We start from the raw sequence: 13,528 nt of genomic DNA on the forward strand, positions 1-13,528 counted from the left end.
TAACTAGAACTACAAAACCAGGAGAATGTAGCAGAAGGAGCACTCATTTTGAGGGGGGTTGGGGGACCGGTCAGGTGTACTGCATATTATTGCTCCTGCCTATTCAGCAGCAATTAATTCTCTCTTCTCCTGTTAACAGCACTTGGCTTGTCCTTTGCGGGAACAACTCCTCCCAACGCTTTATGGGTTAGGAGTGGGGCTGTTTCACCTCTGGTTTCAGTCTTGTAATTTCTGCCAGACTTCATGGAAAGAAAACTCTCTTACTGCTTAATAGTACTTGATGTAAGTTTGGAGAAGCAGAAAGAGCCACTGAAAATGAAGGCATCACAGAGGACGGTCAGCTGGAGTGATGGAGAGAGAGACCTTATACTGATGTCATCATCTAAACTGCCAGAAGCTGCCCTGAAGCTACACTATCCCTGGTCCTCAGTTACGTGAGGACTGATGAACTTTCATCATAGACCAGCTCCGTTCTCTAGCTTGTGTTCAGGAATCATGAGCCAGTGACCCTTGCCCACCTCCGATTGTGTGGGCTTGGAGATAACATATGTGAGAGTGCTTTCCTGTTTTCTACAAATGGGAGGTAATTGTATGGTAGATATAAAGTTAATTGGAGGGACTTCCCTGGTGGCGCAGTGGTTAAGAATCCACTTGCCAATGCAGGGCAGGGGACACGGGTTCGAGCCCTGGTCCGGGAAGATCCCACATGCTGCGGAGCAACTAAGCCCGTGCGCCACAACTACTGAGCCTGTGCTCTAGAGCCTGTGAGCCACAACTACTGAAGCCCGCGCGCCTAGAGCCTGTGCTCCGCAACAAGAGAAGTGACCGCAATGAGAAGCCCATGCATCGCAACGAAGAGTAGCCCCTGCTCGCCACAACTAGAGAAAGCCCGTGCACAGCAAGGCAGACCCAATGCAGACAAAAAAAAAAAAAAAAGTTAATTGGACAATTGAAGGCAGAAATAATATGGATTTAAAATGCGTTGATATCAAAACTAGAAGTATTTGAACTAACTGGTTAATTTGAAGGAATTCAGATATTCATCCAAAGAAAGTAGGCCAAATCATTTTGCCTAAATAATTTCTCTATTTCATATGACAGTGATTTCTGGGCCTTAACTGTTCTGTTCTATTTGCATTCATGGCCACAACCTGTGTTGTTACATGAGTCATTGTTTCTTCCTTATTAAACAGGTGCCCCTCCCTTTGGCATTGTGCATTTTTGAAGTGCCCTTTGCTGTCCTAGGTGCTGGGGGTGTATAGTGAACACAGAATCTCTATCTCATGGAGCTTATTTTCTAGGGAGAGAGAGACAGCTGCACCTTCCAGGGGCCAGTTTCTGTACTCAGTACTTCTACATTCTGATTCTCTTCTGATAGTATTGCAGAAAGTGTGGGAGGTCTTTGTGGAAATTCTGGATTAAATTCATAAGAAGTTACACACTTGTAAACAGGCATATTAAGGTATATGTTTGTGTATGTGTATGTGCCACACACTCTTCTTAGCTAGGTAACCTGGTTCAAGTTACAACTCTGGGCCTCAATTTCTCATCTGAAAAATGGGGATTATCCTAGTACCAGTCTTACCTTGTAGGGACTAAATGCATGTACATAATTTTAGCATAGTGTCTGGCACAAACTAAGAACTTAACAAATGATGGGTAATATTTCTTATTATTCTTACTAATACGTATATGTTTATGCACATTTGCCCAATATTCCTCAATAGAATAAAAATAAATAATTGTGGACCTCATTTTGTTTCATTCATTTAACATTTATTGAATACTTTGCCTTGTGCTAGGCCCGCAGTGGCAGATTGGTTTTTTTCAGAGATGGCTGCATTAATATCTCCCTTTCTTTTTACTTCCCCATCTGGAGGTACAGTCTAATTACTCTCTCCTTAAATCTTGGCTTGTGACTTGCTTGTACCCGATGAAGGTGGAAGAAGTGTTTGACTTCCAAGGCTAGGTCATAAAAGGTGATTCAGCTTTCCTCTTGTGAGCTGGGACGTTCACACTGGGGTGCTGAGGCCGCCATGCAGTGAGGAAACTCAACTAGACCACATTGAGAGACCACACAGTGAAGTCCTGAGCCCACCGAAGAGAGGGAGATGCTCCTGTTACCATATGACTGCAAACATATGCGAGACCCCAAGCCAGAATCACCCAGCCAGGCTCTCTCCCAAATTCCTGACCCAAAGAGATTATGAGAGAAAATAAAGTGATCATAGTTGTTTTAATCCATTAAGTTTTGGTGTGATTTGTTATGTATCACTTAAGAGCCAGAACACCTACTTTTAAGTGCTCAAGATATTGCATTAAACAGATTTAGTTTCATGGGATTTCCATTCCACATCTTTCTCATTCTTGGCAGGTGAGGAACAACTATTTTCAGGGTTTTAATTATCCATCTGATAGCTGTTTGGGCCTGCTGTCAAGTCTGAATTTGTAGCTACAACTGGCAAATAGATCACATTCATTCATTTATGCATTTAATAAATCAGTACCTTGACATCGATGCCTTCTCTGGCCCCCTGAGCTAGCAATCCCTTCTCCACGTTCCCGAGCACCCAGGCCTTCTATCCTAACTTACCATGCAGCATTGCTATTGCTTGTCGCTTGTCTCTCCCACTAACCTGTAGCAGTCAGGTTCATTCTGTGTTATTCATCTTTGCATCTCTAGCATCTAGCCTAGTGCCTAAACATAGACCTATGTGAAAAACAACAGCAACAAAACACACACACACACACACACACACACACACACACACACACACACACACACACACACACACACACACAAAACCACCTAACTGGAGGGCTGCTAGTTCCTAGACATACAAATAGTTTATTCCAAGACAGTCCCTATCCTCTAGGAGTTCACAGTTCAGCACTAGACACTGTGGGATCCAGCCTGGCAAGTGCAGTGCGTGAGCTGCCTGGATTGATTCCTGTGGTGGAATCAAAGGGCTACAGGGCAACGCACTGGGGGTGGGGGTGGGGTAGGAGGTGGAGAGGGACACGGGAAAGGATCCATTCATTTATTCCACAAATATTTATCAATCGCCATAGCACACGTAGCACACGGTAAGCGCTCAATATCTGTTATTAGATGCCGGCCACTGTTCTAGGTGTTAGGGATGCCGCAGCGCACAAGAAAACTGCGGTGGCTCGTGTTCTTGGAGCTCACGGTGCAGCAAAGGACGACAGGCAGTGGACGCAATTATGTAAAATTGTGTTAGGTGCCCAGCAGTGAAACAACAGGCGGCTGAAATTCTCGTAAGGATGTTAGATCCTTCGGCTGAGAGCAGCCGTGGGCGGGTTTTGAGCAGGAGTGGCCGTGAGGGGGCAGGACTGTAGGGGGCGGGAAGACTGCAGGCAAGAAAAGCTGGTAATTTTAAGATGCAAATCTTTTCTGCTCGACTGGAAGAAGGAGCTTGTTCCTAGGGGCGATGTGGTCGCTTGGTGCGCTCGGGGTTCCTCTGGGGCAGGGGGCTGCATTTTGAGTGCAAGCTCGATTGCCCGAAGTGTGAGGGGGACTGCAGCCCTAAATTCCCAGATTTTTCATGTTCAGCACATCTAGGCTCTTCCGCTCCCCAGACCTTCAGACGCACCATCTCGGATGCGAGCCGGCAAGGTACGGGGCATGCCGCAGCGCTCACGCTCGGGGCTCCGGGTCTGCAACACCGCGCGGGCGGGTGCGGGCGGAGCTTCTGCTGCGGACCTAGGCAGTGGCGTGGGCCCCGCCCTCTGGCCCAGACCCCGCCTCCGGACCCCGCTGATTGGGTCATGGCCACGGAAGGGCCGGGCGTACCCGAGAGGCCCGGGGGTCGGGCTGAGGCGGGGCTCTGATTGGCTCGGCTGGGATTAGGTCATTGCTAGCAGGTTAGTGCGGCCTGAACGCCGGCGGAGCGGCCCAGGCTGCTGTGAGAGGGCGCTCGAGGCTGCTGGAGAGCGAACAGGCGAAGGAGGCGGGGAGGAGGCGGCTGCACTCGCTCGACTGCTCGTTCCCTTCCCGGCGCCGCTGCGGGTCCGCCGCTGCGCTTCCTGCTCCCCGGTCGCTCGGTTGCACGCCGCTGGAGCAGCCGCCCTTCGTTCGGGTCCCGGCTCGGTTCGGAAGTCGTGCGCGCCCGCGGACACCGCGCGCAGGGCTAGCCGGCGCCACACCTGTGGAGCCGGCGGCCGTCGCGGGTGCCGGCCGGGGTCCCGCCGCGTGCGTGCTCGGGGCTGCGGGCCGCCGGGGCCCCGGGGGAGGCGCGCCCCCCGGCTGGGCGCCGCAGACACCATGGGGCTGCCCGCGCTCGAATTCAGCGACTGCTGCCTCGACAGCCCACACTTCCGAGAGACGCTCAAGTCACACGAAGCGGAGCTGGACAAGACCAACAAATTCATCAAGGAGCTCATCAAGGACGGGAAGTCACTCGTCAGCGCGCTCAAGAGTGAGTGCCCCCGAGCCTGGCGGGGACGGAGTTCCGGGGCGGGAGGGGCCGTCGGGAGGCGCTCAGCCCTGGGGGTCGCGTGTCCGGCTGGTTTTCTGACCCCAGGCGCTGAGGGACGGGTGTAGATGCTTGTAGTGGGGCGGGAAGGATACGTAAAATGGGCGAACTGGCAAGAAGACGGTGAGGGAAAAGATCCGTCGTCCGGCCGTTTGCGTTCCGGGGTAGCTGGGAGGAGAGCGAGCGCGAGTGGCGCTCCGGGGCGCCGCGGGCGGCTGTGCGCGGCACACAGGTGTCCTGGGAGTGGGACTGGAGTGCCTGGTGCGCCGCAGCCTGTTGGGAAACCCCTTCGCGTCCACGACTCCTGCTCCCTTGGGGAAGAGTTGCTCACCCCTGGGTGCCCAGCCTTGGGAATAGAGCGGGCCCCGCCAAGGGGGCGCTGCCTCCCCTCGGAAAAAGGCGGGTTGTGCCTGCTTCGCTCCCTGGGCGCAGTGCCAGCCTGCTCAGGGCCGCCGGGCTCTCCGAAAGGCACAGCCGCTGCCCAGAGAAGGGCTGGGTGGGATGGTCGGTCAGCTCGCGATTCTCTGGAGTATTGGCATCCTGTACCCCCCAAATCTAGAATCAGGGCCATGTACGTGTGCAGGTTCTGATTCTTGTGTTTAGCAGAAGGTGGTAGGGGTGGGAGTACAGAATCAGAGTGTTCCTTTACTCTAAACTGTGGGCGAGGGTTTAAAAATAGAACGAACATATCCTCTCCCTCTCCCGCTCCCTCGCTTCCCTTTTTACCTCTCCCAATATCCTTGAAAACTCAGAAGTCTGAGAAGGAATGTCCTCGGTCCTCACTCAGAAAGGAGAAGTTTAAACTCATAGATCCTCAAACCTTTTGTAAAACAATTTTTGCAAATTTCCCTTTGGCAGGGGAGAAATGAGTTTTGCATTCTGTGTATGATTTGCCTTGTCTTTTGCAGAGCAAGGGAATGTCTCCTGGCCAAACAGGAGTGCTCTAGGGAAGAGCGCCTTGGATTGTTGAGATCTTTTTATGGGTGCCTTTTCAGTCTACCCATTTAAAAATAGTTTGGTCCATCTTTTAGTTTTGAGAATCAGGAAAAAAGGCAGACAGTGGAATTGTCTTTGACTTTTCCTTCCTCTGTGATGGATTTCTTAATAGGTGGTATCTTTCAGCTAATAAAGCTTGCATTGGCAGAGTGGGGCCCTAGCTGTGAGAATTGTCCCCAAGCCTCTATAAAGGAGATGTAAAGTCAAGTGCCTGAGGTGTCATTTTGTGAGCCTGTTGCTTCTAAAAATGAAGAGGGAGACAGTGGAGCCCCAGGGCAGCAAGTGCCAGTGTTTTGGGGTGAAATAAACATGGAACTTTGATGTGATAAGGCTCCTCAGAGGCAGGGTCTCTGCTGGAGGCTGTGACCTGAAGCATATGAACAGACTCTTCTTTTGTCAATGACCAGGACCATCGTTGGTTCTGGAATATGTGACCCTGGTTTGGAGTAACTTAGGGGCCCACTTACAGGTTGGGCCCATGAGTCACCCTGAGTGACTCTCAGGCTGGCTTTAATTGGGCCTCTGCTTTATTCAGTAAACATTTGGAGTGCTTGCTGTGTGTTAGATATTGCCCCAGGCACTGAAGTAGTAGTGACAGTTCTGCTGCCCCTGTGGATGTAAAGACTTACTCCATGCCAGGCACTGCTTCACCCACAAATTATCTCATGTACTGTTAGTCATTTTACAAATGAGAAAACAGACTTGGAGAAATCACTAGCCCAGAGCCGCACTGCTCTAACGGCAGGGCGGTTTCTGAGCCTCCAACATGGTCTGAGCCAGAGATGGAGTTCCTGCTGATGCTGAGCTCTTAATTCTGCCCCATCCCTCTTGCCCAGAATGGACCCCCTGGACCAAGCGTGTTGGAATTTGGACTTGCATTTTGTATCTCAGCCTTGAGTTTGAGGAGGATGCATTTGTGTGACTGGCAGTTTATTTGCCTGCTACTATTTTTTGGAGGAGTGGGGAGGGCATGTAAGAATTCTTTGGGTAGGAGGAAACAGTGCAGTGATAAAATTAAAGAGTTATTCAAATTGTCTAGTGGAATGGACCAGCTCTGTAACTTGGGGGAGAACTAGGTGTTCTAATCTCTTAATATCCAGCTCTACTACTAACTGTACTCTTCTATTCTTACTACTGCTTGAACAGGTCATGTGACCTCTTAAAAAGGGTGGAGGTGATTACTATTTACCAGACTTCGGGCATTGTGTTGTCATTAGGTGCTTCTTGCATCGTATACCACTATATTAGTATTTGTGTATTCATTTTCTTTGGATCGTCTTTATCACTACTGTAAATGTAAAGCCAGTGTTTTAAAAAATACATACGTAGGGCTTCCCTTGTGGCGCAGTGGTTGAGAGTCTGCCTGCTAATGCAGGGGACGCGGGTTCGCGCCCTGGTCTGGGAGGATCCCACATGCCGCGGAGCAGCTGGGCCCGTGAGCCACAACTGCTGAGCCTGCGCGTCTGGAGCCTGTGCTCCGCAACAGGAGAGGCCGCGATGGTGAGAGGCCCGCGCACCGCAGTGAAGAGTGGCCCCCGCTTGCCGCAACTGGAGAAAGCCCTAGCACAGAAACGAAGACCCAACATAGCAATCAATCAATCAATAAATAAATCTTTAAAAAAAAAAATACGTAAAAATAAATACATAATTGTGTAAGTAACACTGGTTTAGATGATTTATAGGCTTTTCCAGCTCTAAAATTTTATGGTTTTATTTTGTAATTAATTTTCACAGATCTTTGGGTTAAGGTTTCCGTTGTGTGTTAATCTGAGACAATAAAACTGGGATTGCTGAAGTTCAGCTAGATCATTATTCTTGCTACTTCCACTTTATGAATGAGGAAACTGACGCTCAGAGAGATTAGTAACCTGCCCAAGGCATCACAGCAACTAAGCTGTCTGATTCCAGAGCCTGTGCACTTAACTCTGAAGCAAAACTGTTGTGTAGGTCTGTTGTCTCTTGATTCCCCTTGATAATCTGATAAACAAATGAACTCCTTGAAGTCTTTCCCTGGAGTTCAAACCTCTGGGCTGGACACATGGAAGATAAGCAATAAAATAATTTGGGACCTACATTTCAAAAAATCCTGCTTTTGGAGAAAGTTCTTGTTTAATGTGGTGACTCCGAGTCACTTTTTTCTGTGCTGATTTGTCCAGGACTTTTCTGTGGGCACTCTTTCCTTGATTAATCTGTGTCTCAGTCAAGAGGATTCTGTGTGTTTTAGTACTTTTTTCTTTCTGTAAAGATGATAGAGGCCAGTGATGAAGTTCAGACTTGTAGAATTAAGAGTTTTAGGATTTTCTGTGTTCCATTCTTGACACCATCACTTACTGATTGACTCTGGGTGAGTCACTAAGCCTGAGCTCCTCCTGTGTAAAATGGGAGTAGCCACTCTGACCTCCTAGGGTTGCTGTGAGCACAAAATGAAACAGTGTATGTAAAGAAAGCACTTAGCTTGAAGCCTGGTGCATAGCATTGCTCAATTAATGGTAGCTGTTATTATCTTCCAGCATTCAGGGTTGTCAAGACTCGGAGCAAGAGTCACTAAGAGCAGAATTGTCCATCCAAAAGAACATTTTTTGATTTGGATGCAAGGAGTAAGGCCCATGCCTTCTTCATGCCAGTTGTTGGTAACTTACGCAGTTGTGTATGTATTAACCACTGGTGGGAAGAAGCCTGGTAATCCTATTTGTATAAAGTCATGGTTATGACAAAAAAAAGCCCCACAAGTTAAAGAGAAAAAAAAAAAGTCTCTCAACATCTGTTGTTCCTAATAACATTCTGGTAGCTTAAATTTTCCATCTTCTTGCTAGATTAACCCCTCTACCCCTCCACCCATCCAGTGGCTGAGCTGGCTGCCTCCCTTTGCCTTGCAGGAAAAGCTTGCAGAATGCACTGGACTTCATGTCTGGCTGTCTCATGGACTCGATAGCAAACCAAATGTGGTTCCCCAGAACTGAAAGTGAATTAGGCTCTTGGTTTTGAGAGGTGATGTGGGTTTTCAGGAACTGTGTTTCTTTCCACCTTCAGAGTTGGTTTATGGACTTGCTGCTGGGGATATACCCCTTTAAGTTTGACTTCTTTCTGAGATAGAGTGAGTTCTCTTATTTTGATAGTCTTAGGTGGGAGGAGTGGGGCAGGAATGCACATTTTAGAATATCTTTATTGAGATATAATTTGCCTTAGTATACTGTTCACTCATTTAAAGCATCCAGTTCAACGGTTTTTAGTACATTCGCAGAGCTGTACAGCTATCACCACAGTCAGTCTTAGAACATTTTCATCGCCCCCAAAAGAAATCCCGTTCCCATAAGCAGTCATTCCCCACCATTTGCTCCCAACTCCTCCCTCCCCATCCTCCCGCCCTCCAGCCCTAGTCGACCACTAATGTATTTTCTGTCTCTATGGATTTGCCTATTCTGGATATCAGAAGTGTAATTTTAGTAGTTTTCTCTTAGGTGGTGGTGAGCATCTTGAGGCACAGTTTTCTTAATTGGAATTTCAGGTGGGAAACTTTGAACCCATAAGCTGCTCTCCTTCAGTGGGGTTTAAGTAGAGGTGGAGTCCCAAAGACTGAACCATGTCCTAGGGAAAACCCAGGTGTCTCACGAGGGGGAGGGGATGGATTCATTCTCGTTCATGGTACTTTGAAGGATGCAGAGGAGACTACCAAAACAAGACCAAGGATCCAACCCTTTCTGTCAGTGAGCTTTTCAGTCAAGTTGGGGCAGGGTGTGTGATACTGAAAAAAACCTTACTCTGGGGTTGGTAGCCTGCCGGAAGACACTTTTTTTTTTTTTTTTTACAAAAATCTATGAGACCATAGTTTTCATGAGACTTTTTGGGGATGACATGCCTTTTTCATTGTATTCTCGGAGGTTAGTAATTCTGACCTGCATAACATCTCCAAGGCAACCACGGAGAATTTTAACAGAAATAAGTAGTTTTATAAGAATGCCAGCAAAAACCACAACAATAAATTTTAACTGCTATTTGTCAGTAATCAAATCTTAAATTCAACGGACATTTATCTTTTAACAGAAATAGGGTTGCATAAATCTGTAGTCATAACTATATATACAAAGCAAAATTCTATATTTTGGAACTTGAACCCTAAGTGGAGAGACAGATAAAAAGTCTGATGTACTTAAGTGAGATCACACTTATAAGATTTTTTGCTAAGGCATGAAGAAAGAACATTTAGGTAGTGCATTACTTAAGGAAAAAAAGAATGAGATCTAAATAGTTTTAATAATATCTGCTAGAGGGCATTCATGAGGCTCAGTAGGGACCCTAAACTCACAATACAGAAAAAAAAAAAAAGTAAAAATTATATCTACATTCTTATATAGTGCAAGCTGTCATTAATTGCCATAATCTAAATGCCCAGTCTGACAGATGTGTTCCAGAAAAAGCATGTCTGTCTTAAATGTTTCAGAAATCTTCTCTGGTCCTGGGTTGATAGCCACTCATCTCCACGGATAATGCCACATTTCAGAGTGGTCTGTATTCTGGACATTAGTAATTCTAGTGGGCATTGCCATAACATTCTCTTTATAGCAGTCCTTCCACAAGATGCCTTCCAAGAATGTATTTATATATGGCTCCAGCCCTTTTATGTAGATAGGGAACACATCAGTATTGAGTTCATTTAAGAAGTGGACTCGGAGGAGTTAACTTGGAGCCCATAATATGCAGCCTGAGGAGACCCAGATCTGGGGAGCATAGCACAATGCAAGGAGCCAGGCCTCTGTTATCAGGCAGACCTGATGTTTAGTCCAAGCTCTACCACATATACGCTGTAAGACCTTGGGGGCACTGTCAGTTTCCTCAACAAACAAACAAGCAAACAGAAAACCTGAAACCTTGCCAGCAGCTCTTGTTTATTGAACACTCACCAAGGGCCCGGCCCTATGCTAAGTGCACACATTGTCTCGTGAGTCTTTATACCACTGTCCGGTGGGATGAATACTCTTATTTGTGTGCACGTTACAGTTTGGGTAACTTGTCTAAGGTCACACAGCTAGGAAGTTGTGCAACCAAGTTTTGAAGCTGACCACGGACTGCAGGGCCTTCTCTTGAACATGACCCTTCAGTGCTTCAGTAGACACGCTGGCAGTGAAGATGCAAATTGTTTGGAGATCTAGACACTAGAAAGAAGAAACATGCAGCAGGTGCTAGATTAAGTGAGAATATTGTCCCCGTTGTTTTTCAGACTCTGAGTCCTGAGTAGCAAAGAATAGCTAAGATTCTGTATTGGGCTCTGAAGTTTTGTGTTTCTCTCTTCATCATATGATTAAAGAGCCATTGTAGGCTAGTGAGACAAATGAGGGTGTCTGATTATCTCTTGGCTTTTTGAAGCAGTAGAGTTGCTCTTTGAGGGTAGCACTGATTACCAATGAGTCTCTTTTTTTTTTAAAACAGATGGAGAGAGCATGGCAAACCTTGTATTTACATAGGGACACTGTGATGGGCATGGCGTGTGGTATCATGTGATGTCTTTTTTTTTTAAAATTAATTAATTAATTAATTAATTAATTTATGGCTGTGTTGGGTCTTCGTTTCTGCACGAGGGCTTTCCCTAGTTGCGGCAAGTGGGGGCCACTCCTCATCGCGGTGCGCGGGCCTCTCACTATCGCGGCCTCTCCTGTTGCGGAGCACAGGCTCCAGACGCGCAGGCTCAGTAGTTGTGGCTCACGGGCCTAGTTGCTCCGCGGCATGTGAGATCTTCCCAGATCAGGGCTCAAACCCGTGTCCCCTGCATTAGCAGGCAGACTCTCAACCACTGTGCCACCAGGGAAGCCCCTCTCTTTTTTAATATTTTTTAGAAAATGCATACTTTCCTAGCATTCATTTACTTTTTTAATTAAAAAATTTAAAAATTGAGATATAATTGACACAGGACATTTTTTAGTGTTAGGTGTACAACATAATGATTCGCTATTTGTATATAATATGAAATGATCGCCACAGTATGTCTAGTTAACATCTGTCACCATACATAATTATGAATTTTTGTTCTTGTGATGAGAACTTTTAAAATCTACTCTCTTAGCAGCTTTCAAATATACAATTATAGTACTATTAACTATAGTCACCATGCTGTACATCACATCCCATGACTTATTTATTTTATAACTGAAAGTTATTCTCTTTTAACTGGGTAATAAAGCATTGAACATGGAGGCCAAAAACTTGTTCTTGAGTCTGATTTGTTAAGATAAATAGTTCATCCTCTTTGCTCATTAAAACAAGAGTAAAAAAAAAATCAACATCAAGAGTTGTGTGCTTAGAGCATGTCACCCTTTTATACTTCTTTAGGACTTGGTATAGGCTTTTTTACAGTAGTGAGGTGAGTCCTTCATTAATGGTATAAATTCCCAAAGGCTGTTCAGTGCCAACCTGCTTTGTTTAGGAGTAATTATATTACTCACAAAATCCTAATGGAACAAATGCTTATGGAGTTAGGTAGCAAAAAGTTTTTTCTCAGCTCCTTTGCTTTAGCACCTTTCAAATAAAAGAAAAAAAAAAAAGGCATTTCCTAATTATTTGTAAACGGTGGTAATTTGCAGTACTGACGTTTGGAGTATTTCTCATACAAATATAAACAACGGCAAATTATATCCAAACAAGATTTTGTAGTTTTTATATAACACTGGCTTTAAAAAAAGTCCTTCCACTTTAATCCAATTATTCTGTTCTCAATTGGATTGAATAAATTGCATCTAATCTGTTGCGCTCAGCCCACTGATTGAGGCTTAAGTTCTCCCCTCCCTCCTTTTTAAAAAAATATTATTAATAGACTTTATTTTTTAGAGACGTTTTAGGTTTACAGAACAATTGAGTGGAATGTATAGAGAGTTCCCATAGAGTCCCTCACACCCTTTCCTCTCAGGTGGTACGTTTGTTACAAAAGTGATATAGTGTTATAACTAAAGTCCATTGTTTACATTAGGGTTCACTCTTTGTGCTGTACATTCTATGAGTTTTGACAAACGTATAATAACGTGTGTTGGCCATTACAGTATAATGCAGAATAATTTCAACCCTTGAAATACATGTCTTTGTGCGGACATGTGCTTTCATTTCTTATTTCATTTCCTACCTAGGAGTAGAATTGCTAGGATGTATGGATAAACTTATGTTTAATTTTTTAGAAAACCTGCTGAACTGTTTTCTGCAGCAGAGGCATCCTTTTAAATTCCCACCAGGATCGTCTGAGGGTTTCAATCTCTCCACATCATCACCAGTACTTGTTACTGTCTGTCTTTTTGATTGTAGCCATCCTAGTGAGTGTGAAGTGATATCTCTTGGTTTTAATTTGCATTTCCACGATGACTAACGATGATGAGCATCTTTTCATATGATTAAGGGCCGTTGGTGCATTTTCTTTGCTGACATGTCTATTCAGATCTTTTTGTTGGACACTATTTTATACCTTGGATTTTTTTTTTTTATCCTTTTACTTTGTCCCATAAAACTTTTGATGATTAAGGGAACACCACTCCACTCGGTAGATTTTCTCCATTTGCCCTCATTTGGGGACTTTCTGCTTCCATTTGCTTCAACCTCAGATGCACTTGACTGATCAGTTTCACATCCCAGGGCTTGGAAGGTGATTCTGACACGGCTGTGGTTCAGATCTCTGCTCCAGCTAGGCCAGCCAGCATCCCTCTTGGCAGAGGCCTCAGGCTGAACTTCCTAGTGCTGGCCAGTGTAAGCTAATGATCACAAACCCCAGGAATTGACAACATGAGAATGGGTCAGGGAGGGCCCATTATCACCGCCAAACTATTGGGGAAAGCAATTCATGAAGGTGACTTTGCTACCCTGTTTAGGCCATTGCATTTTTAAAAGTTAGCCAAAGGAGGGATGCCGGTATGAAGCTAACAAAGTGGATTTTCTAGATTAAATTTCTGACTGACCCTAGTTTCAATTTTTAAAATTATAACCCAGTATGTTCCAAATTATATATCTTAGGCCACCAGAGGAAGGCTTTCATTTCAAATATGGAGCTTTGCTCCACTCTTACTGTG

At 45.5% G+C, this 13,528-nt stretch overlaps 1 protein-coding gene across 4 annotated transcripts in view; it reads left to right on the forward strand.

The window, feature by feature from the left end:
• Window positions 1-3,918: 3,918 nt before the first annotated feature.
• The window catches only part of ARHGAP26 (Rho GTPase activating protein 26), a 470,734-nt gene continuing 461,124 nt past the window's right edge, over window positions 3,919-13,528 (forward strand). For 3 of the 4 annotated variants that reach the window (XM_036847118.1, XM_036847119.1, XM_036847120.1), the window contains exon 1: window positions 4,286-4,439. In XM_036847118.1, the coding sequence (XP_036703013.1) occupies window positions 4,286-4,439 (154 nt within the window). Of the gene's footprint in view, window positions 4,440-13,528 lie in introns of all 4 variants that reach the window. The other variant, XM_036847117.1, reaches the window with a different exon arrangement.

The sequence above is a fragment of the Balaenoptera musculus genome, chromosome 3, assembly GCF_009873245.2.
Source record: "Balaenoptera musculus isolate JJ_BM4_2016_0621 chromosome 3, mBalMus1.pri.v3, whole genome shotgun sequence".
NCBI lineage: Eukaryota > Metazoa > Chordata > Mammalia > Artiodactyla > Balaenopteridae > Balaenoptera > Balaenoptera musculus.